The 24,837-nt window shown below is 41.6% G+C and overlaps 1 protein-coding gene across 4 annotated transcripts in view; it reads left to right on the top strand.

Annotated features, from left to right (window-relative positions):
• The first annotated feature begins 270 nt into the window (after positions 1-270).
• nsmfa (NMDA receptor synaptonuclear signaling and neuronal migration factor a) overlaps positions 271-24,837 on the top strand; it is a 50,674-nt gene continuing 26,107 nt past the window's right edge. The window contains exons 1-4 of one of the 4 annotated variants that reach the window (XM_079582604.1): positions 271-633; positions 19,888-19,949; positions 20,280-21,200; positions 22,980-23,046. In XM_079582604.1, coding sequence (XP_079438730.1) covers positions 563-633; positions 19,888-19,949; positions 20,280-21,200; positions 22,980-23,046 — 1,121 coding nt within the window. In that variant the 5' untranslated portion in view covers positions 271-562. The remainder of the gene's footprint in view (positions 634-19,887; positions 19,950-20,279; positions 21,201-22,979; positions 23,047-24,837) is intronic. The other 3 variants (XM_079582603.1, XM_079582601.1, XM_079582602.1) reach the window with 3 other exon arrangements.

Here is a 24,837-nt window from a genome sequence, read left to right as displayed (position 1 = left end):
GCAACTGGGAGTACTGTGTGTTTTTGTGATTAAAAACTATGGGCAAATAATACTGTCCAAAAAAACCCCCAAGAAATGAATGAATGAATAAATAAAAAAAAGACCTGGGAACAATGGATCCAAAATAGATGAAAGGGAGAGGCTCGTAGAAGTCCCTCATTCACCAACTCCGGGCCCCAGCCCCACCCCTCGCTTTGGTGCTGATGCTGCCGTCCCCTCCTCCCTCCCTCCCCCTTCCATTGCGTTTTCGGATCAATGAGGCCAAGACGAGAGAGGGGAGGCGGGTGTATTTGAGCCACACGCTGCCTGCTTACCCCACGTACGTGTGTTCACATCGCTACACGAGGGAAAGATACAGACGGGCAAAGTGAGTGGCTGCGCACTCGTCATTCCACAAGCTCTGCAGATCAGACTCGAGGCTATACCTGCTCTCCTGGATTTCCCTTCAACTTTTCTACACACAGGCTTGCTGTGTGTGTGGGGGGGTTTTGTGCTCGCGGCGTCGCATCCTTTGGCCACCTGTAATGGACTGTTTGGCTCTCTGCGTCGGTTCCATCTCAGCATGGGAACTGCCGTGTCCAAAAGGAAGAATTTAAGAAACGATGCGATATCTTCTGTGGCGGCAAAAGTTAGGTGAGTGACGCATTGATGCCCTGTATTTTGCTCGTGTGTTTTTTTCTTCCAATTATTATTATTATTTTATTTTGATTGTCTTTTAGAATGTGAAGTTACGACGTGTATGAAAGGCTGGCGTGGCTATGTTCTCCTCGTGCTGTCCCGTGTCTGTTCATGTATGCGCAAAGGAGCCTGCGTGGCTGTCCCGTCTCCCTGGTATAAGGCGTGCATGTGTCTGGGTCTGCGTTTATTCCCCCCCCCCCAAAACAGCTCATTGTCTTTCATTGCGGTGTGTGTGTGTGTGTCTCTCCAGAGTTTGTACACGGGAGGAGGGGGGGTCTGCTTGTGGCGGGCAGCTCCACAGATGTTGTGAATGAAGCATTGTGTAATCAATGTCAAGTATAAAGCCACTGGACCGTGCACCGCTCTCAGCAGCGGGCAACAAAGGCCCATAGCTTAACGTTTTATTACAATTGATCGTGATATTTATAGGGATTCGGACTGTTTTCCAGCCTAATCGTTTTGCGTCTGGCCGCATTGACCCGCCGATGCACAAACAAACACAGCCCATCGCCACAATCCGAAGCAAACGACCCACTGTGAATCAACACACTGGAACAGTCACTCAATGACAACGCACGGCCACGTCTCACATTCGCCTGTGCGGTTTAGTGATTCAAGGAAGCGCGTTACTGAAGCAAGTTGACCGTTTGGCACGGGTTCGACGCGCAGAGCAGGGATGTCTGAAAGGGTGCAGAAACTTCCCCTCTACATCAGATGGGGGATGACACCAACAGCCACACTGCGTTTGCCATGTGCTTTGTGCGGGTTTGAGAAGAGACACATATTAGGCTGTAGCTGGTCGGAGTGGTGCGTGCGCTCTAACTTGATCGATGGATGACCTTGACTGCTCGTGGTAAGCGTTATAATCCCCAGCGCGTGCACTTGTGGGCTGATGTTCTTACGTCACCTCAGCATGCATGTGTCTCCTCCTGTGCGCGGAGAACGGCAGCCTGTAGCGTGTGTGTGGGGGGGTATCTACCGTGGAAGCCCGGGCCATGCATCACCCAAAAGGAAGGAGCGTTTGGGATGCGACGCACGCACACGGAGCAACACACAGGGACTAGCCCGCTGTAACGGCTGCTGGGGGGGATAGGAGGATGGGAGATGTGGGGGAGTCCGGCTGTATTCGAAGCTACTGACCGCGAGGATGTAGTTAATCAGCTTAGGGAAACGTCCCCGAATCTGGAGAAGCGACTTTCATTTGCACATCTGCTTAATTAATGTCCCCCCCCCCCTTCCATTTCACTCTCAATCCTCTTATTCAAACCGAGGTACCTATGCCTTTATATAAAGCATGCACTCCTTATCTTCAACATAGCTGGCCAAGATGATTTTGTCCTCCTATAGGTTAAGTTGATCAAGGTTCCCAACCAGTTAGATTATTTCAAGCTCATTGGAAGTCCTCAATGTCAAGCAATCGAGAAGCACATTGTACAGTATCTTTCAACCTCTCACCTGCTTGTGACCCCATGATTACCGAGCCAAGGATTCCAGAGTGTTCCTGCTCCGGCAACTCCCGCCATTTAGCCATGACAGGCAACACATACAGGCTTTGACGGTTTTAGACCAGAGAAGTGCAACTGACTGTAGCTTAGGCGACACTAAAATGGCAAAATACTCCCAGGACATCATCACATGTACAGTTCATCAGTACACGGAAAAAGACTGGCTCAGTGTTTAGTTTCACTTTAAAGTTTTGTATGTTGTGATATATTTCCTTACTATGTAACAACGGATGTTTAATTTTGTTGGTAATGTTAAAAAATGATCTTCAATATTAGACCAACAAAGCGTTAGAATTCAAGCCTATATAGCGCCTCTGCCGAGGTCTCCAAAGGCGCTGCTTTTGAAGATTACTGGTACAGTGCCTTTCACCTGAGATAGGTTACATATTTCATGCTGCTGCGACAGTCCTATGGATACCATAAAATGCCTTCTCAATTTTCCACCTATACAGAATGTGTGTGCACCCTCTGTGAGTGTGCGGGAGGAGCTGAGGCTGAGGGCTTTGTGTGGCTGCTGGATGTATTTCCCCCTGGACGCTGGTGTGTGGTGGTGCTGACATGATAAAGAGCAGCTGGACCTTTACTTCATGGCAAAGGGGACAGAGTGATGGCATGAGCAGGTTTATACCAAGCTAAACACAAACAGTTACTGGCCTGGCATCTGGAGGAACTGAGATAGCAGTATATAGTTCCTATTTGAAATGTTGTAATGGTCATGCCTGCAAAAAAATCTGGTAGGAGTTGATAAAGGAGACATTGCCGACAAAATGGTAGTTTTTATTCTTCTAGCGTAGAGTCTGAACTTTCACTGTAGCAAAAAGCTATTTTATCTGAGATCTTATTTTTATGGGGAATTTGAACTTCAGTTCAGTTTAGTTTATTTCTTTATTTGAGCAGTTGAAATTCTGCTCAAAAGGAGTGGGCTGAAGCAAAAGCTTATGAGCGCCCACCCCCGAAATCATTACAACAAAAAAATATATCACAATAATACAAAAGAACATACTACAAAGTACATAGTACAAGAGCATAGAAACACAGCATGCACAGGCACACACAACGTACCCTTTTGTGATTTCACATTGCTCTTCAGAGGCCATTTTCCACATATTTTTCTACAAGTAGCTGCAGCACCCACTTACTACCACTTAGTACTCACAGCCAGGAACTTAATAGTTTGTATTTTTATCCGGAGAAATTTATTTGGCCTAAAACATTTTTTTTTTTTTCATTTAGAAGAAGTGTGCAAACCACATAGGCAAGGTGAGTGAAATCTCTTGCCCAAGGACACACCGGCTGCATAGGGTGACTAGATTTCCTACATTACAAACTGGGACTCAATGGGAGTTTGTGGGGGGAGCCAAATTACAGTGGGAGGAAAATTTATGTGAACGCTTTGGAATTTCTCACACTTCTGCCTAAATTGGTCATAAAATGTGGTCTGATCTTCATCAAAATCATAAGAATGAGTTACAGTGTCTGCTTAAACTAACACCACCCAAACAATTACATCATATTTTTAATGGCCATAACATGTAAACATTCACAGGTGAGTGTGGAATAAGTAAGTACACCCCCTGAATCTCACTGAACTGCAGCAGTTTTGTAAAGAGGAATGGTCCAAGATTCATCCTGAACGTTATGAGCGTCTAATCTGCAACTACGAAAATAAGTTATTGCTGCAAGAAGGATCAGCCAGATGTTTAAAACAAGGGTTCACTTACTTATTCCACGCTATTGTGAATGTCTCAAGTTTTTCTGCAAAATATCGTGATGAACTTGTGATTTAGATGATAGCACGTTGTCCAGGCCCTGAGGCGACAAAACAGCCCCACACCATGATTCTATTCAGGATTCTGAATAGTTAGGGAGGAACACACAACGTCATGTGTGGAGGAAAAATGGAACAGCACACCAACCTCAAAACCCTATGCTCAGTGTGAAGTGTGAAGCAGGAGCATCATGGCGTGGTTTCCTGTAGTTGCAGATTAGACGCTCACAATGATCAGGATGAATCTTGGACCATTCCTTTTTACAAAACTGCTGAAAATGAAAAAGATTTCTGGGTCACTTACTTTTTCCACACTCTCCAGTAAATGCTTACATGTTAGGGCCGTTAAAAACATGATGAAATGGAATTGTTTGGGTGGTATTAGTTTTAAGCAGACACTGTTAATTCATTCTTATGGTCTTGATGAAGATCAGACCACATTTTATGACCAATTCAAGCAGAAATGTGAAAAATTCCAAAGCGTTCTCATACTTTTCCCTCCCACTGTACAACTTTTGACACTCGTCCCCTCATTCCCTGGATAACCCTTTAATTGTCCTATTGCCCGCCCACTGTCTGTCACTCAGCTCCTGCGAGGCAGTTTAGTCTCTGCGGTTGGACTGTTTGTTTGTGCTTCAGCCACGGGCTAATGACAACAATCTGGTTTGTCACATTATTTCTGAGATGATCATAAATAATCCCTGTGTAATCTCACAGTTCAGGTTTATAAAATAGGCTAGTTAAGGCCATGCTAGGTCGAAAATTTTCCAGCAGTGTAGCTTAAATTATTATTCTTTGTTTCGCTGTCATTTAACTGAACAACTGAAACATTGTAATTCGAGGAAAAAAGCGCTTTTCCAGCATAAGACCCTGGACCATCATGTCATGCAGTACTTTTCTATAAACGGCCCTTTTGATTTGCCGAAAAAGGTTAGCTGAGCCTTTGGTCGACATTGTAAGGCTGTGCAGCACAAAAGGCACTCATAAAACCTATTGAGACGCACTTGAAATCTCTCCGCCGCCTTTCATTAGTTTGAATTGAAATTTTATGAGCAGCCCAACTCTCCATGTGAAGGTCAGGACTTGTGCCACATTAAATCAACTCTCCATAATATTGCACATCAAAAACTTTATCCAGCAGACATGCACTGTTTGGTTGTGCTTATTAAACATCTCTAAATTCGATGTCTTTTCTTTCGTTTTGTACTATAGAAACTGACAGACATGGGTAATAAAGCTCGGAGTCCAAGAGGATGATTGGTGTCATGTTATAGGTGTTTTTAGTGTCAATTATTGCTTTTATGTCAAATGTACAGAGCAGATAGTGACGAAAGCTCTCTGCATTTTTAAAGTATACTATAGTAAAATGTGTTCAACACTTGCTCAAGAGGCTCTAACTGTGATCACCAATAGACAGTCATCGGGCCAAATCAGCAGCCGTCTGCCCAGTCTCTATGTTCCCTCTTCACTTTACTTTTACAGAAAGTAGTTTGTTCTCTGCCTTTGATCATATGCTGATGAACGTGCACCATTATATTTTCATAAATGGTTTCAGGGAATGCTTGGCTACAAACAATAAAGGAAAGTGTTAGGAATAGGAGGGGGAAAAAATCATTTAGAGACATCAATTTGTTGAACATTACTGATATAAATATGAGTGATGTCTTTTATGCATAATAAAAGCCTTTGTTTCAGCGACAAGATCCAAATAATGGATCGAGCCAGGTTTTCATTTTTGCTTTTGTTTTATTGATATGTTAGTTACAAAGACTTTTTCAGGGGGGATTTTTGGTTTTGATTAAGACTTAGCCTTGTTTTTTGGGTTCCAAGCTCAATAAATCAGGCAGAATTGTGATATTAAAATCTCTCTGAAAAAACAAACGTCAATGTCAATGTCAAGATATTGTTAAGTTGGAGACTGGAAAGTTTGGAGTCGGTAGATGATGGTAGGTGGAGAGTAGGTGGAGAGTCCTTGCCTCAAGTGGAGGAGTGAGGGACGGATGGAGCGTGAGATCGACAGACGGATCGGTGCTGCTGAGACTGCTGCCCCGGATAAAGCGGGTGGATGGATGGATGGATGGATGGTTGGGTGGGTGGGTGGATGGATGGACATGTGCATGAACCTTTTCCCTCATCTGTAGCCACAGCTGTCGCCCATAGGAAAGGATTTGGATTTCAGTGTCATTCGATATTGTCAATATTTGTTCTTGAATATATACATGGGAAACAGACCGATACACCACAATGTTGTCGTTACTTTCTAGATATCTCTGGCTCACGACTGGACAAAACATCATAAAATATGCATTGTAAAGGGTCAATTAACATTAAATCTCAGATGTTAAAGGAGAAAACTACCTAATGATCTAAATATTGACCACAGCTTTAAAAATCGATCTCTTTACCGTGTTGCACCTTCAGCAGAAAAAGGGATTAATACAACAATGTGGCATAACAAATTAGGGTGACCAGACGTCTCGACAAATTTGAGACTGTCCGGAAAATCATGCTTTTGATCAGGATCTTGAATCCAGACGAACTTGTTCCAAAAATGATGCACGCCCCGTTATAGTTATATTGTCTCATGAAAGGCCAACACGCACTGACACCTTATTGTTTAGGAGCGACTTGACCCGTGTGCTTTGGTCTCCAGTGTTTCTTGCACTCCTGCAGAGACTACGAGCAGCTTTCAGGTCAGTGAGAGGCAGAGATCGCTGTAAACTTTGAGGACCGAGACCACAGCTGCGACATAATCAGTTCAAACTCCAAATGCTCTCTGTGCTGGACCTTCTTTCTGTCACTTTCTGTCTGAAACTGATTCATAGCCCGTCCCGCCCACAACAAGGCCGTCCTCCTGACGCAAGGCATCGTTCAAACTTCCACGTTGCTCCTATGCATTCACAATGTGATGTATTTTATTTTTAATTTTTACAATAACATAAAAAGCCCTTTAACATAGGAACAATTATCGATAACTTGGACGAGGGAGACTGGAGGTGTTTGTTGGCTTGACTCGAAGTGACTCGAGGTCACTTTTTGGTGACGTCTGCGTTGCAGACTGATTGGCTGCCAGGTGCGTTCAGTGTTAAGGTTACTGTGTGCACTGTGGTGCTTTGAGAATCAACGCTCATTATTGCGTATTTCAAGAAAAATATTACATAATGAAGTGTAATGTTTTCAATATGTCTCTGGCAGCCTACATTTTCCTGTCACTAATCTGCATTGCTACAGTTTTCCAATGAGAATATGAGGATAAAGCAAAGGATTAATTTTGCCTCTGTTCATGCTTGAAGATTCAGAACTAAGAACTTGTATAGAGTAGTAGGACTGTCATTTGTTTATTCTCATCATAATGCGGCCAACAGTTATAAATTCCTGCTTTCTAATCTGCCAATTTGGATTAGGTTGTTCCGTATAAAATAACTCTGGGATTCCAGAGAGAAAAAGATAAAACCTAGATATAAAAAACTTGACAGTGATTGACTCTCAGCCACCCATTACAATGTCAACATATTGCATTTTTAAATGGAACAATTTGCTATAATTAAATAGTTTGCAACATTTTCAAATCATGTGACCAAAGTTATAATCCGTCCGGCGTCCTTGCGCTAGGACACAAAGCCTGATGCATAATTGTGTGCTGCTAATTCCGGCTGATACAACAGAAGAATCCATTCCCACAAAGATCATACAGCGAGCTGAAAGACCAGGAAACTCTGACAGCTGCAGCCTGAGTATTATTCCGCAGTTGTTTATGGATGGTTATAAAACGGGTCACACTCTCCCCTCCAGCTGCACATGCAAAAGAAGAGAATAGATTACCTCCAATTTGCAGAGTGAAATTCTGCGGGATGGTCTTTCGAACGCTTTGATGTCGGATGAGTAAGTGCTTGGCTCAAGGGCACTAAACCACTGGGCAGGCGGCAGAGATGGTATGAAAGATGAAAGCGAATGCAAATTGTGGATTTATTCCAAGGGGTCCACAGGTGTGAGGACCTCGTGGCTCAGCACTCAGAGAATATTAACAAAGCAATTAGAAATAATTATGTGGATTGGCTGTGGTCACGTTGAGAAGGCACGCTTCCTCTTTGAGTCACCGGTGTAGCTTTAGAAATGTATATGCTGGTAAAGGCGACTTTTAATGGAAAATAAAACTGTGTGTATTTGTCCTCATAGTGACCCAGCAGCTGTATGGGTGGTTAGCATGGCCTATGAGGATAACAATAGGCCATGCTATGGTTAGCCTCATGCTATGTCTGTTGTTTTTAGGGTTACTGGTAGGTGGTCACGATAATTACTATATCGTCCAATAAATGACAGATAAATGATACATTTTGGGCTTGATATTTATCGTCTGTACATTCATTAGCATTTCCTTTGTTCTAAAAGTGATGATGCACGTTTACAACAAAGGTTTACTGTCATTTTTATGCCTGAGAGTTGACAGTATCTAGTATCGTTAGAGTCAATAATATCGTGATACTTTCCTGCCTCAATATATCGAACTTCAAATTTGTTATCGTGACAAGCCTACTGGTAGGTTTTCACTGTTGATGAACGATTCAGAAAACCCACCAGAAATCCTAAAAACAAGTGATCCAGGAGCCGAATTGATGTGAAGTTTTATTTTGGATTAAAGTTCCATAATGCACCATCCATACAGTCACTAAAAGTTCAAATATGCATGAATATCAAGGTTTGGTTGTTGTTTTTGTTTGCATACCATTAAAATAGATATCAATGTTTTGTATGTAATTTGTCTTGTAATCATGAAGGTTTTGTACTTTTGTTGATATCTAATTCCTCACCTGATTTATTTTTGCTTTAATCCCCAAAACATGACAACATAAGTGTCTACTCTAAGACTAAATAAGACTTTCACAATCCCCTTTGTTAAATCTGTCCATTTTAAAATACAAAACGCCTTATTTCCACATGAAAAGATTATATTTCCCCATATATCAACGTCAGACTGTAATGTACGGTCTAATTGTTCCGTTGGAAAACATTCAGTCATAACAGTTACAATGAGGTGCTGTAGAGTAGTGTTTACTCTTCTCGGCTCCGTGGAGCTGACGTTTTAATCAACCTCACCACCAGGTGCCACATTCCCTCGTGTCCCATAATGCACTGCACTGAGATGAACATTTCTCCGCTCTGGGCAGGCAACATGCTACTTCCCAGCTTCCCCTCGCTCCGACTGTGCGTCTCCATGTGTGCTCCCTATTCAATTAGAGCTGGAAGACAGGCCTTTCGATTTGGAAGCATTAGAACTAAGGAACGTGTTGTTTGGCAGCCCCTTGGTCACAGTGGAGCGGTGCCAAGGGAGACATCAGTCCGGGGATGCTGAGGCCGTTGGGAACACTGCCAGGACAGGGATGGCCTGCTTTTAAGCCATACACGTGTCTGAAGATGTATGTTAGTGGGTAAGAGCGCCCACATGGGGAAGCCTGGTGTGATTATCTGTCAATGCAGTGAGAAAAAAATACAGCATGAGCCCAAAGGTAGCTGTAAGTCAATATTTAATCTCTGAGCAGGTCTCTACTGGGTGATCAGGCGATAAAAGAGAAGTACAGAAGGAGGAAAAACAAGAAAAGTGCAAGTGTTTAGAAGGATAAATGCAGCAGTTCATTAGCTGTATGACTGGATTTCGTAAATCTCATATGTTGACGGTTTAATGCCCAACAACATAAGCACAGCACATTTCCAAGTCATGTTACAGTGAAGGCTGACAGTTCTCACCAACAATTACTCATCTGACAGAGGGAGTCAAACACGTGGGTGGCTGTTTCACACCTGCAAATCTGCTCTTCCGTGATTGATGGCACTCTGTGATATGGGTGTAGAAATCAGCGCCAGGACGAGGATGGTTAGTGCAGCTCATTATATGGCCCGCTTTATGTGAGCTGTGGAGAGAGCTGCTGGCCGTCACACATGCGGGTCTGTGTATCAGGTATAATGGGACTTGCGGGAACGACAGAGAAGATTGTCAGGAATAGGAGACGGGAGAGGAATGACAGTGAATGCGATTTCATGTTTTCGACAGATTCTGTTCAGATATGGTCCGAGGCTCATCTGATTAATTTTTGTATCCCAAAAGCTGTGTGATAAGGTTCGCTCATAAAAAAAAAAAAAAAAGAAGCTTGTTTTTTGTTTGTTTATTTGGTCGGAGCAGCGCATGTTAATGAACACACATGCATGTAAATATGCCACACAGGAATGTATGGGATTCCTGTAGAGATATTTTGCGGTGTTAATGATCTTATATATTTCCCATTTCTTCTTCTACTACAAAAAGTGGTCTGATCTTTTTTTTAATGTACCGCTGGTTAATTCCCACTGCTTTATCAATGACAATAAAAAAGTCCCAGAACAAACCAATAGGAATAAACAACAGTTCATTTGTAATACTACTTGTACTACTTTTCTGTTGATGTATGAGCATATCAAACAGTGTTTTGTAAGTGATAGTACCTACCTTGTGAATAGTTTGTCAGTATGTAGCTTTATCATAGTTGTTTCATAGTCAGCATTGCTCCTTTTTGGGGAATGTATACAGTGCATAAGTTTCAGTCATGTAAAGCCGTAATACCATCTTGTAAATGGTCATTTCTGCCATGGTCGGATGCTGCGGGTGTGTATGGGCTATTTTGTTTTGCTGCTGTTTTGTTCCTTTGTTGTTCCACTATGTTCTTGTGAAATAATCATTTTAATTGTTTTGATTTTGGGGGTGGCCGCTTATGAGCTCTTGCTTCGGCCCACTCCTTTTGAGCAGAGTGTTTGCTGCTCAAAAAAATAATGAAATAATAATTGTTATTCATAATTGAATGAAGTGCTGAACTAAATAAATGAAAATGAAACACGTACATGTGATGGAAATAGGGATATTTGCTTTCTCCATCTTTCCATCAAATAAGTACATTTGTTATTTCACACCTTCTTAAGCATCTAAGCCAAGTTGCTTTTAACAAATGTAGAAGAGGTAATTGCGGCTGCTACATTTGTTATTTCACATCTTCTTAAGCATCTAAGCCAAGTTGCTTTTAACAAATGTAGAAGAGGTAATTGCGGCTGCCTGACTGGGGCGGCGAAAAGCAAAGTACTCCACCAAGCTCCAGTAAATGGCCCAGTGCGCGCTTATTGACCGGTTGCTCATACAGAAGGTCAGGCTAACTCAGCGGTTCATGAAGTTAGTTTGTAGGGCAATGTGACATTGTTGTTATTTCAACATAGCTCTTGCATTCAAGGACATGCTGACTCTGGGGTTTTCAGGCAGCCTCTGGAAATAATTATATTCATTAGTTTTGATGGCAGCAACCCTATCATTTATGCAAAACAACAGAAATGTGGCACCATAATGGATACTCCACTGAGTGAAATATTCAGTTTTGCTTTCACTGTGGAAAACAATAATCAGAATTAGCTTGCCATTGATAATTTAATTGAACGTCCCTCTCATTTTTCCATTTAGATGATGTTTCAAGCACATGGCATTTTTTTTTACATTCTCTAATAGGTTTATGCTAAATTCATCAATATGTCACTATTCACTTATTCATGTTTTACTAATTCATTTTGTTTCTTATTTGTAGCTTAAATTTGTAAAAGTAAAAGAATAAACCTAGAACCATGGCCATAGCGCCTTTGCTATACCCAATCCCGTCAGACCTTGGAGGCTAAGCAGGGAAGGGCCAGGCAGGACTTGGATGGGAGACCGTTTGGGAACACCAAGAAGCCTAGTGAATGTAGTGAGTGAGTGGTTGGTGGTGGACGGAGGGGCCGATGGCACAGACTGGTTGCCTCGCTTCCGGCAGTCTACCCCAGGGCGGCTGTGGCTACAATAGTAGCTTACCACCACCGAGTATGGAGTGAACGAATAATGTATAAAGCGTCTTTGAGTGTCCAGAAAAGCGCTATATAAAACCAATGCATTCTTATTATTATTATTATTATTATTATAACCAGCTTGCATATGCAAAGAAGTGAAGGCAAGGGAAATTTGGCACAAATCATATACAATAATTCAAAGTACTTTACAGAGCCGAAATACATTAAATACAGTATAGTACCAGTTGTGCCTCGGGACATCCTCCTTCAAGTAAACTAGTTTGTGTACTGGATCCAGAAGAGAGCAAATTAAACTGTGATAAATCTGAAATACAAACGTGAGGGGGAAGCCCACCAGTTCAGACCACTGTTATGCGACCCGTCCCGTATACTCCCATTGAAAGAGGAGTCCAACGTTTTAACACGACTTTAAAAACGCACTTGAGGAAATCAAATCCCTCCAACTTTTACCTTTGGAGAAGGTTTTTCTTGGTGTGGAAAGAGCAGTGCCTTGATTTGATCTTCGCCTGTTGTCATGACAGTGCACTCTTTTCTGTCTTCCACTTTTGAATTTCATTTTTAATAGAGTTCTTTCAGGAGAAGAATATTCTGTTCCCCGGCTTCTAGAGTGCGCGCAGGATGGATTTCATATCTGGTTGTTGGCCTCCTCTCCTGTTTCCCACACCACTTTTGTTTTTACCTTTCACCAAGTGGTCGCACACATGATCCTGGCATTGACAGTACACACTGTTATATGAGCCATAGGAAGAGTTTGCTTAAAAGATGCATGGAGAGTCATTTTGCTTCATCCAGCTCATGTTTTATGGATGCCATGGGTCTCTTGCTCCATTGTTTGTGGATCCTAATCAGAGTGGCCCTGCCTGTTGAATTATAGAAGAGATGGAGAAATGAAAATGTCTGGGAGCTTTAGACGGACACCTGCTGATTACAGTACAGGGCGTATTCAGCACTTGTTACAGTGGCCACCATGCATAAACGCTCCAGTCTGCTTTTGTCTTAACTGTTGTTTTGTTCTCTCTTTGTTCTTGAGTGCACAGGCAGGATAAAGGTATAGTGTAAAAAAAAAAAAAAAAAAGCTGGAGTTGCCATCGATAGAAATGTGGTTCTACAAAAATTTGCTGTGACATGCAAACGGCTATTTTTAGAAGTGGTGTAAGAAGTGCAGTGCAGCTTGTGCTTCTTCTCTTCAAATGCTCTGAAATTGTCAATGGTTTAGAGCAGGGGTAGGCAACGTCAGGCCCGGGGGCCAAATCCGGCCCTCTAGCACAGAACCTCTGGCCCCCAAGATGATACATTTTGATAAATATTATTATGCAAATAAGAGACTGGTAAAGTACTCTTAAAATGCGAGAAATGGTGTCAGTATTTCAAAAATGTCCAGTCAGAACATCCCGCTTGGTCATATATAATGTTTCTTCTTAGACAGTGATTCTCTACTGGTGGGTCGGGACCCAAAAGTGGATCACAGAACAATTGAAACTGCATGGAAGCACGAACTGTGTCTGTTAAAATGAATGTTTTTGGGTTGTTTTGATCATAATTTCAGTCTTAAAGGGAAATCTACTGCTTGTTCAACAAAATCTTGTGTAGAAAATGCTATATTTTGTATATGTATATGACAAATTACAGTGTTATTTGGGTCCTGGGCTTGTCATCTGAGGGTAATGGTGGGTCCCAAAGCCCTGCCACTTGGAAATAGTTATTTACTTTAGGCCACAATGTTGAGGTTCGGCCCTTGGGTGTTTTGGGAATGATGAAAATCGGCTCTCCACGACACAAACTTGCCGACCCCTGGTTTAGAGCATCACATAAACATTTTCTGTGACGAGTTATCGATCTATATTCTTATATTCTTAGCTCATAAGAACTAACATAGATCATTTACAGATCTGGTAGCAACGCAATAAAATCATGCTCTATGTTTTAATGGCCAAACTGCACGTACATGTTTAAGAGTTGGACTTTGGTATTTGGAAAGTGCACTGAAGGCCACAGGTCGTCTTTGCCCTGGAGCGTCCCTGCAGGCTTTATGTAGACCTGCTTATTTAAGACTCATGGCCCCAGGCACAACATGTCAGAGCAGCCAGTTATGTGTATGCTTGGCAAACTTAAAATAATCAACACACAATATTAGATTCATATGGGACTTTGGTTTGGCTCCGTTGGGAGTGGACGATGCTGTCCTCTTCCTCAGGTCTCTCCCTCACCTGCATGGCCTGATTGGACATGATTACCCGGACTCCTCCAGTGCATTCAGCACCGTCCAGCCCCTGCTGCTGAGGGAGATACTGACAAGGATGGGAGTTGATTAACAGCTGGTAACCTGGCGAACACACTAGCTCACAGGGAGACCTCCACAAGGGACTGTGCTGTCTCCCATCCTGTTCATCTCAGACTTCAAATATCACTCCAAGTTTTCTGACGACACAGCTATACTTTAGTTTAAGAGGAGCCGGACACATCTGCAGCCGGTTATCATCGATGGAGACACTGGAGGTTGTGAAGACGTTTACAGCTGCCCTTTTACACCAGTTTTGTAGAAGATCTCAACATTTAGTTTGACTTTGTCTTGATTGTTACACAGGCCATGGCCCATTACATTTATGTTGTGATTTTATCATTGGCAAGTGTAATATTACCACATTAGCAACAGAAGGTCAAGGGAACCTCTTGGCTATGAGGCTAAACATAAAAGCTGCTTTGTTAAGACAGGATTAAAGTTGTCAGCTCAAACAGGAAGGCCAAATAATGCTCCGTTGAATAACATCAAATTAGTCTGTTAAAGGGGACACTTTGTGCAACTTTTGAGAGCTTTTAACCATGTTGCATTTTGCGTCAATCAAGCAGATGTGAGTAATCCTGTTTACTTGGGTTGTTTCTACTTCAGAAAAAAAAAATGCTTGTTGTAGACTAGGGTAACCACACATCCTCATTCAATAGCAATATGAGGGTCAATTGTTAGTTTTGTGACAATACTGGCTCCAGTATGTAAGACAGATTATTCCCACAGCTGCAGAATTTACTCTAGGCTGCATTAGTGGTCCATACTCATCATGTGACTGATACACACACTAATCTAAATATGTGTTCTTAAGAGCAGGTGTATTAGCCACAATTATGCCTGCTTTCCTCATTTTAAAGTCTGCTGTCTCCACTCTTGCATTGAGGCTTTCTCTCAAAGATTACATTTGACTGATCAACAAGAACCGTGCGCTTAAGTTAATTCCACGTCTACAGAGTTCAGGGCATGTGTTTCTGAGTAAAGATCTGTCTGTCTGTTGTGGTGGAAGTGTTTCAATAATTCAGCATCCACCCACTGACTTACTCTGTGCGAGGGAATTCTCTCTGCTTCATACCGTCGGCGCACAAGGCCATGCATCACTGCTATTATACAAACTGTGTCAGTCATAGGCGCTATTTTAGGACCTGGCCAATGTAAACCTCATGGATAATATACACGGTTACAAAAAACATTTGACCTCTTTTAACTGAAGGCAAACCAGTATCATTGAGTGTATCCTGTATGCTGCCAATGTCAGAGTTAGGTGCATGTCACGTTGCTCATTTCACTGGGCAAGAACTAAATGAAGATTAAAAAACCCACAAACAATAGAGTTCAAGATATGTACAGCGTCTGACATGCACACTCTCATTTATCCTTGTTTTTGGTGGAAGGGGAGTACCTGGAGGAAACCTACACGCGGGGAGAACATGCAAACTCCACACAGAAACGCCCCGTCCAGGTGGGAATCGAACCCTGGACCTTCTAGCTGTGATACACAAGCGCAAACTGCTGCGCTACCTGGCTGCATGTGCTACATAAATCTTAGCATTGGGGAATGCGTGCGTACTTCACTCAACTGGGTTGAGATCAGGACTTTGTATTGACCACTTCAAAACATTGACTTTGTTTATCCCACACTTCAGACACAGCACGTTCATCTCTGGGACACAGAACCCGCCTTCTTTATGATCTGTAAGATGATTGGACATTTCCATCATTGTTTGAACCAATGGATGAACCAGACTTGTCCTTCTACGGACATGACATCGTCATCTGGGCTTTCTCAAATATATAGTAATCTCAGTGTATGTAAACTTCTGACTTTGTAGAAATAAAAAAGTTACATTTCTAACTCTCATTTAGCAAATAATTTTGAAAATTCTAATGGACCTAAAAAAGGAAAACGTTTATTCTAGGTTCATGTCAGACACTGAGAAAAAACTGCAAATGTGTCTTTTTTCTATAGTGTATGTAAACATGTGGTTCCCACTGAATTTACTGTACTCTTTGTTGGCTCAAGTTAGTGCATCCACATATTTCTCTAAATATATTTTCCAAGACTGTCTGGAACAATCAAAAGAGGAAAGATTTATTCACCTATACCCCACTTCTCCCTCTCCTCTCTGGACTGCTAACGCTAATGACATCCTTAAAGTTGCTACTGCTCCACCATTTCCCAGATCACAGTTATTCATCTTCTGTAGCACCGTTTTGCCATTTCATTTTTCTATCTTTGTCACACCACACACTGAAGAGGTCATTGCCATTAGCTGCTGCCATACCGAGGGCTATATTGTGGCCTACAGTGAAGGAGACACCCTGTGACATTAAACAATGCTAATGTCAGTGGAGTATGCAAGCAGCTATTTTTAACCTGAACGCTATAAGGCCATGGCTAAAATTACCCTATCAATTTTTCTTTTTTTGCATGTAGTACATACATCTTTTTATCAGCAATAGGCATTATTTGTTTGTGTTCTATGAAGGTCATTTATACAGCAGGCTAGCTGGTATTTGTTCTGTTCTTTTGAGGCCGCCTGAAGACTCGAGATAGCACAGCTGCATCTTCATCTGCGGGAGCTCAAACAGACAAATAGCTTTGCTCCTCTCTCCATCTCAAAAGGTGCAAATAAAAGGACTTTTACCTCAAAATTGTTTGACAAAGTGGTGGAATTATCGCAACAGGAAAAGAAATACAATCTTCAAACAAGTAATTATTAGATTGAAAACAGTTCAAATAATATATATATATATATATATATATACTTTTTCTGACTAATTTAGACAAAATGATTATGACTAAAATGTTCTGATATTTTTGTTGTCTAATAACAAAATGTAAAGAAGGGACTAAAAACATGTGAGCTTCCAGTGACACCGTTTGACTCTAATCTAGACTCTGAGAGTTGTAGTCAGTCAGAGCCATTGGAGTAATATCCTCCTGCTTTGAAGGAACATTGTTTTCACAGCTTTGGAATCTTTCCTTTCATTCCATGCGTTCTGTTTGTTCCGATATATAAACCATAGTCCACTCCTTACTCAGACCATTTGGATTCATGGCCATGGATTGCAGCACAGTCCTTTGGGAGGTGATCTCTGTTTGTTAGATGAAGGTCTACGCTGGACTGTTGACCCTGCAGTGTTGATGTGTCTGTTGTGAAGTGGCTGCTTAGTCTCTCCAGAGTCTCACACTATAGTTCTGTTTGAAGTTAGGGATTCTGTGTTTGGATCAGAGCCAAGAGAACTCAGGGGAGGAGTTACTCGTTCCACAGTGAGGACATCTTTAAGTGGCAAAAGCTTCATGTCGACGCATGAAACAGTTTGTTATTCTTCAGGAAAAAATCTTTTATGTATTTTTATGGCATTTCCTTTGGAATGATTTGTTTGTTGTTTTGTCACGACTGAATCGCTAATCAGACTTTTACGCTGAGTTACTCAGTACTCTTTGTACTTAAGCATTTTCCCAATATACTTTTTTACTCTTACTTGGGTAATTATTTGTTTACTGCTTTTCACTTCTTAAATCTTGAGTAAAATTATTTAAAAGTAAAGTTACTCTTACTTGAGAATTTCTTTAGCTACTCTATCCACCTCTGCTTTGAGCAAATCTCTGTTAGGTTGTCAACTTTGAAATGAATTAATGATTATTAATCTAACACTTGCTGCACAGGGCGAACCGGACTTGTTTATTATACGGTCATTTGCCAACTGAACACACACAACATAAACCCTGTACACTTTTATGAAGGTCGAAAGGTTTATTTAATGACTTCCGCCACAAATAGTTCCCAAAAGTTTGCGCGTTCCTCTGCAACGTTTTGCTAGGCTAGAAGCAGCAAGGCTAATAGCTAGCCTAGCTACTTAGTTGAACTCGCAGTTGGAGGAATGGTGGTGAATCTCTGGGTAAGTTGAAAGTCAGACTCACGCTAACTTCACGAGCAATTCCCCCAACTTCTCTCGCAGTGACGGGACAGATAGTGTCGCTACTACGTACGCGCGGAGTGATATGAAAGCACGAACTCCGTTGCCATTGGCAGCGGTCATTATTTTTCTCAGAGGTCCTTTATCAGAAAATAATGACCGGTAGAACGCTGGGAAATCCCATTCAAATCAACGGAGCGTTCTACTTACGTTGTGAAGAGCCGTATAATAAGTCCCTTTAAGCACATGTACATTTATATGTTGTTGTTTTTTTCCTGCAGGATTTGTTGGTATAACCAAACCTGGCTTTAGTTACTAAGATTTTTTTATTACAAAAAAATCGTTTAATCCACTTAAAGACAGTGTTGGGTAGAAACGGAATACATGTGAATGCACATTTAGAATACTCATTTTGAGTAACTATATTCTGGTACAGTTACTTTTTCTTTTTAGGGGATACTTAGAATGTAGTGTACTTTCCTAAAATTCATTGCTGTACTGAATCACTACATTTTAGATCAATATTCATAACATTGATAAGAAATAAAATATCTAAACCGCCAGGAAAAAGCTTTGTTGTAAGTCATTCTGGGATGTGGCATTTGCAAAGTTCCTTTTGCATTCTTAATTAATGGTAAATTAGTTTGAAACTGGCAACATAACAAGTTTTTAATCATACGCCTCTTTTTGAATATTATGCAAATCGATGTGAAAGTATTTAAAGTATTCAGAATACAGTACAACAATTTTAAGTAAAGGATTCAGTATTAAACTAAATACAGTTTCAAAGTATCCCCAACACTGCTTTAAAGCAGTACTAAGTAACTTTTTAACCTTGATAAATCCTTTCCGTAGTCCCTCTGGGGGTAATGCAAGTGTTAATGGGATGATTGGGGTCTTTCATCTCCTTCTGGTGTCTCTGGCCAGAAAACCACAATTGCAACTTCCCTGCACCGGGTCGGAGCCGCTAATACACACTATAGGAATCACGAAGAAGAAGTTAACACGCTAACAGGCAAAGCTAACTGCGGGCTAGCACCACTTAAACAGTATTTACAGCCAAGTTTGAGTAAAAACAAAATTTCTCTATTGTGTAATTGTATGTACAATATCCCTCTCTCCCTTTGTCTTTTCTGTCAGTGTTGTATTAACTCTCACGGACAATTAATGAGTAAAAAACGCCACACTTTTATTGATTTATTTGTTTATTTGACAAGGACAGTGAAAAACATTGTACATAAGGCGTCTAACCATAGGCTAATTTGCAGCCCCCAGCCTTGGTTAGGCTTTTCAAAGGGTTTATCACAGAACAGAAAGCTGTTGATTAGCCACAGCTTCAGCTTTTGTGAGAAAAGTCTCAGGTCCATTTGGGACTTAAGCTCCAGTGGCAAAGAGTTCCATAACTGTATCCGTTTCACTGAGAACGCAGACTGACCCAGAGCAGTTATGCTCCACTTCACTAGCAAAACATGCTTGTGAACATGCTACAACACCAGAAAGGGCATGAGTTACTTAGTGCTGCTTTAAGATTAAATACAATATCTATAATCACACCTGGAGCACCTTTTTGTATTAAATATCATCAATACCATAAGAAATCATATGCAGTTCAAAATCCCTTATTTCCACATGAAAATATGAATTACAGGAAAACCTACATTATTTAATTTTACATTATTTATCTCATAGTTAGTGTTCTACCGGAAGTTTTAAATTGACATTTCTAAATGTATTCTTTTTTTCATATTCACCTGCAATGTGTTGGCATGCAAAAGAGAAAGATCAACAGTTTTCACCTTTGTCTGTCAATGTCCTTTCCTGTGGTCCCTCCCTGCCCGTCCATACCGGATGTCTTTACATGTGTGGTGTATGTGTTCCCACAGAGCAGCGCGAGCATTTGGAGAGTACCTGTCCCACACTCACCCTGAAAACAGAAAAGGATCAGGTCAGCGTCTGTGCCGCCACATTTGCTCATGATCCCTCTCGCCATTGTAGCTGTTAATCCTTGTCCAGTGTCCTCCACCTCATTCTCCTCAACTTAAATGCCAGAGCTGCCATCATAAGCATTGTCCACACAGAGATGAGAGCGGTACTCTTGTGCTCAGAATAACACGTGCCAGGTGTGTGTGCCACTGCATTAAATCCGACAGCTGACATTTTGAATAAATGTCATTCATGGTGGAGTATTTGTGAGCACAACTGTACATTTTATTCTCAACTCTACTGTCTGATCAATCTTTTTGCTTGTTAACATGGTTCAATTCTCTCTTTGTAGCTCATCTGCTGTGCGAAACCTTGGTGGGTCCAGACCAAGAAAGTGACACGATTGGCCCTAACAACCACCTCCAATCTTACGCTAAGGGCTCCGAAGCCGCGCTTGAGCCTGGCCCGTTGAAATCGCCCCTGACCATACTCCAACCACTGCCACCTCCTCCCTCTATCACCATCTCCGCCAGGACGCCGTCCCGCCTGTCCCTCGAGCGCAGTTTCTCGGCTGAAGAGGACCAGCAGAAGTCCGTGGAGTGCCCCCTGCAGCCGGCGCGAGTCTATACCATCACCAGCCAGCACAGTATGTTGATGAGCAACAAGGAGAGCCTGGAACTGGATGTGCTCAAAGAAAAAGCAGCCGGCGCTACAAGAAGCGGAAGCAGTAGCAACTCAAACTTGATACAGCCGTCCAGTTTGCCTTCGTCCAACTCGTCGTCGCCCCTCCAGTACCACCAGGGCAGCAGCCGCGGGACCAGCAGTAGCCACCATCACCATGGCAACCACCACCACGGCCTTCACCACCACCATTCGGTCACGGGAACCAATACGTCGTCAAGCAGCGGGAGTAGCAACCAGTCAACCCACCATGGCCCGCACCACCATGGCCACCACCATCATCTGTCCCAGCCCCCCCTGCAGACCTCGGTCAGCGCTCACAACATCCGCAGCTGGGGCGAAGGCGGGGGCAAGGGGGACTCGGACGGATGCAGCGGGCCGTTGGTGTGTGACTCGTGCGGAGGAGGGGGCCCTTCCAGGAGCCAGGGGTCGTTGGACCTGGAGAGTGCGTCCAGAGAGGCAGGCAAGCAGCACCGGCGGCTAGAGCGCATGTGGAGTGTGGACCGCATGACTGGGCTGGTGAGAGGTGAGAGGGCAAACGACACAGGAAGAGGAGCAGGAGAAGAGCGGGAGTCCAGGCCGGGGGGTGGAGGTAGGGAATGGCTGGGTACATCCCTAATCCACGTCATGAACCTGATGTGTATAATGTATACACACATATATCCTCGGGTGTATAATGTATGCAGGAAAGTAAAGTGTGGCAGCTCCAGCTGGACAAACAACACAACATAGGTTTACAATTCATTATGTGTGCTTGCTTTTTGCTGAAAATGTCAGGAAAAAAAGGGGAAAAAAATAATGCAAAATCTTATAAAAGGTCAAAATAACTTTATTGAGATAAAGCATCAGAAAGCACTCTGTGTGAGATTCAAGGTTAAGGCGCATTATTGTCCCCATAGGGATATTTGTCCTCTGTATTTGTCCCATCCTTCAATATCATTGGGGAGTGCCACGCCCGGGGACCCACCTCCTGATGAGTCGAGCCAGGGTGATGATCAGAATCACCTGGCTAGATGATTCACCTATTGTGCATGTTTTCTATTGATGGGAGAAACCAGAGCCCCAGAGGAAATCCATCCAGACACAGTGAGAGAAACAAACTCCACACAGAAAGGTCCGCATTGTCCGGAAATGTAATATTATATAGAAATATTGTTTATAACTTTAATAAATGTTCAAGAACACAAAAAGATACAAAGTATAAGTATTTATTTATGATTTAAGGATACTTGTCCTAAATGTTGTGAAATCTCGGGACTTTTAGAGTTAATCTAAGTTGAGATTCGTTTAATGAAATGTATCAGTTAAGAAGTAACTTTCTTCTGGCTTGCTCCTGTGCATTATGACCAAATTAACAAACAGCAATAATTGTTATTATTTTCAAAGCTGACAAAGGCTTATGTGAAAGCTAAACACACTGATGTCTATGTAGTGTGAAGTAGGTGGCTCAGAGAGAAAAGTGTTGTTTGTCTAAATGGTGTCTGCCACCTTATAGTTCGAGCCTGAAGACCAGTACCTCCTGCTCGATGCTGAACACGCTGCAGCGCAAATCAGTGACAATGGGTTTCCAAATAGAGATGAAATAGCATTTGACTGCTCTTATTTACAGAACAGAATCTTTTCTATATACACAGGCAACATACAGTTATTATAGTGCTGTCATTTGTACTTATTATTAACACCATGAAAAGTCTAGCCAGAATGCTAATTAGCCGGTGGCTACAGAAGATTTATTACAGAAAATCAGTGACCAAGTTGGTGAGTATGATTAGTCCCTGAAAAATAAAATAAAATGTATTTCAATCTTTTGTTAGGCACAAGTCAGTTTAATTATTCATTTGTTTTGGCCTTTTTTAGTCATCTAAAAACACAAAGATATTAAAACTCAAGAGATACGTGGTGTTCAGGTGTGTTTGTAAAAGAGTAAAAGAAACAAACTGGACAATGAAGTACCTCAGTGATGTATGACTGTGGATAATTTACATAGCCCTGGCTTTATATTAGGATTGTTATTGGCACATGTATTAATAATACAATATCATTCAGTTGCTAATTTTATGCCTCACATTCGTGAGACACATTTTTAGAGGCCAAATACCGATGATCACCTTGGTGCATATTCTCAGCCAAAACCATTCAAATCTATTTCATCTCATTCATGGGCTTGATGTTGGATGTGACTTGGTGGTCTGTATCTCTGACTCTTCATTTCTATCCTGTGCTCCCTCCTCCTGTGTCTCCCTCTCTCCATTTGTGGAGTGGTGGACTGTGAAGTGCTGGTTTTGTGCCTCCATTTTTTCCTAAAATATTAATTATAACATTTGCCAATGGTGCATTTTTTTCTACAACACTGCACATATTTCATCTGCAGATGATACCAACTGGTTTCCCAAAGAAAACATGTTCAGCTTTCAGACTGCCACCACAACCATGCAGGCGTAAGTATGCAGTCTTTAATCCAACATGCAATTCACATACAGACACGCTGTGCACTCCTTGAATGTCCGATTACTGTGTTGTCAGCTGTTGCAAATGGGTCATGTCAATGTTTGTGCATGTTTTAGACCATTAGGTGCAGATTGCATGCCTCACATTATTGCCAGCCTGCTCCTCAATACATGGCAATGCAACCGCCTTGAAGGCATGTGTTGATTTTCATTTGAGTTGGCCGCTAAAGTCAGCGTGCGAATTGGCCAAGGAAAACAATCCTCCATCATCAAGTTTTTAATGCAATAGACATACAACGTTTCTCTTATTGTAAGCAAGAAATTAAACTCTGAAAGCTCATTATGTGGAGAAATAAGTTAAATGTGCCTGTCTCTTCTTATTACATTCATTTAAGTGTTGATGACATTTTTATGTTTAACATTGTGTGTGCACATGAAAATATAAACAAACTTTCTTTCTTATTTTCTCTGAATCTTGACTTGTTTTGCTTGTTCTTCCTGTTCTGTTCAAGTCCTGCATAGTCTGTCTATAAACCGCCCAACTCCGGCTGCTTAATCTTTGCAGCCACTTTAAAACTGCACACAGTTTAAAAATGTCACATGAATTCCCTTTTCCTACAGGTTGAAGTCTCTATATTTCTGCAAGCTTTCTTTTTTCCCAACTGCTGTATAAAAGTGTTTCCTTTCTCCTTTCTTTTCCATGCTAATTAAACTTTGGGCTCTCAAACAGGATTACGTAAGTAAATACCCATCTGCCTATCTTTTCCATACCACTTTGTCTTTGTGAGAAGTAGTAGGAAAATTTTCTACAACAAATCCAAACATTGGCAAAGAACAGGCCAGAGCTCAAACCCGCCCACCATCAACCTCATACGTCTAAGTCATATGTTGAATCATTACCTACGTTCCATAGATAAAAGCCCTCTCTAATCAGAGCAGCTGCACAGAGTCTAAAGAATCTCAACTGGCTGCTTAAAGAAGAAGGGGGAAATATATATATATATATATATATATATATATATATATATATATATATATATATATATATATATATATATATATATATATATATATATATATATATATATATATATATATAAATTGTAGACCCAAGTGTGAACAGGATTCACCTTTTTGTCATTGCAAACCCAGATATTAGTCTATATAACACAAGCTAAGCTTCTTTATCACATTTATATAAAATGTGTGTTTATTAACTTATCCTATGACAGAAAATGCTCCAGGACTAAGCCATGTTTGACCCAGATAGATCCAATTTAGGACTTGAACTGCAAACAGCAGGGCAGCAGAAATCCGGCCAAAGAAAGTAAATGTAGAGTCAGCTTTAGTGTGTGGATGACTGGTCTAATCCAGGCTCTCTGTCCCTCTGACTCACCTGCACAACGGACCAAGGACACAGCAGTAATCTGTGGCGGCCATGTTGGTTCACTAATCCATCTGTTTCCCCTCACAGTTAGTAACTCTAACCATGCACTGCAGACTTAAAGGTGCATTAAGCAACTTTTTATGAAAAAATAAATAATAATAATAACAACAACTTGATATACCTTTTTTTTTTGACCCAATGGCTGTATGACGGCTGTACTTTCAATCACGATCGCCTCTACAATTCGATCCTGGAGCATCAGAGCAACTGCTGCTGGTGACATAACTTGCTATATCGAAGGCATTGCGGATAAACTTGATACAAAGGGGTTGCACTCATATCACATCATTCTGAAGAGCCTCTTACTGCAGGGTTTCAGGTGGGGCAGAAAAAAG

This window comes from Gobius niger (genome assembly GCF_951799975.1).
Source record: "Gobius niger genome assembly, chromosome: 2".
NCBI lineage: Eukaryota > Metazoa > Chordata > Actinopteri > Gobiiformes > Gobiidae > Gobius > Gobius niger.
The sequence above is the reverse complement of the archived record's forward strand: the minus strand, read 5'-3'. Positions and strand labels throughout refer to the sequence as shown.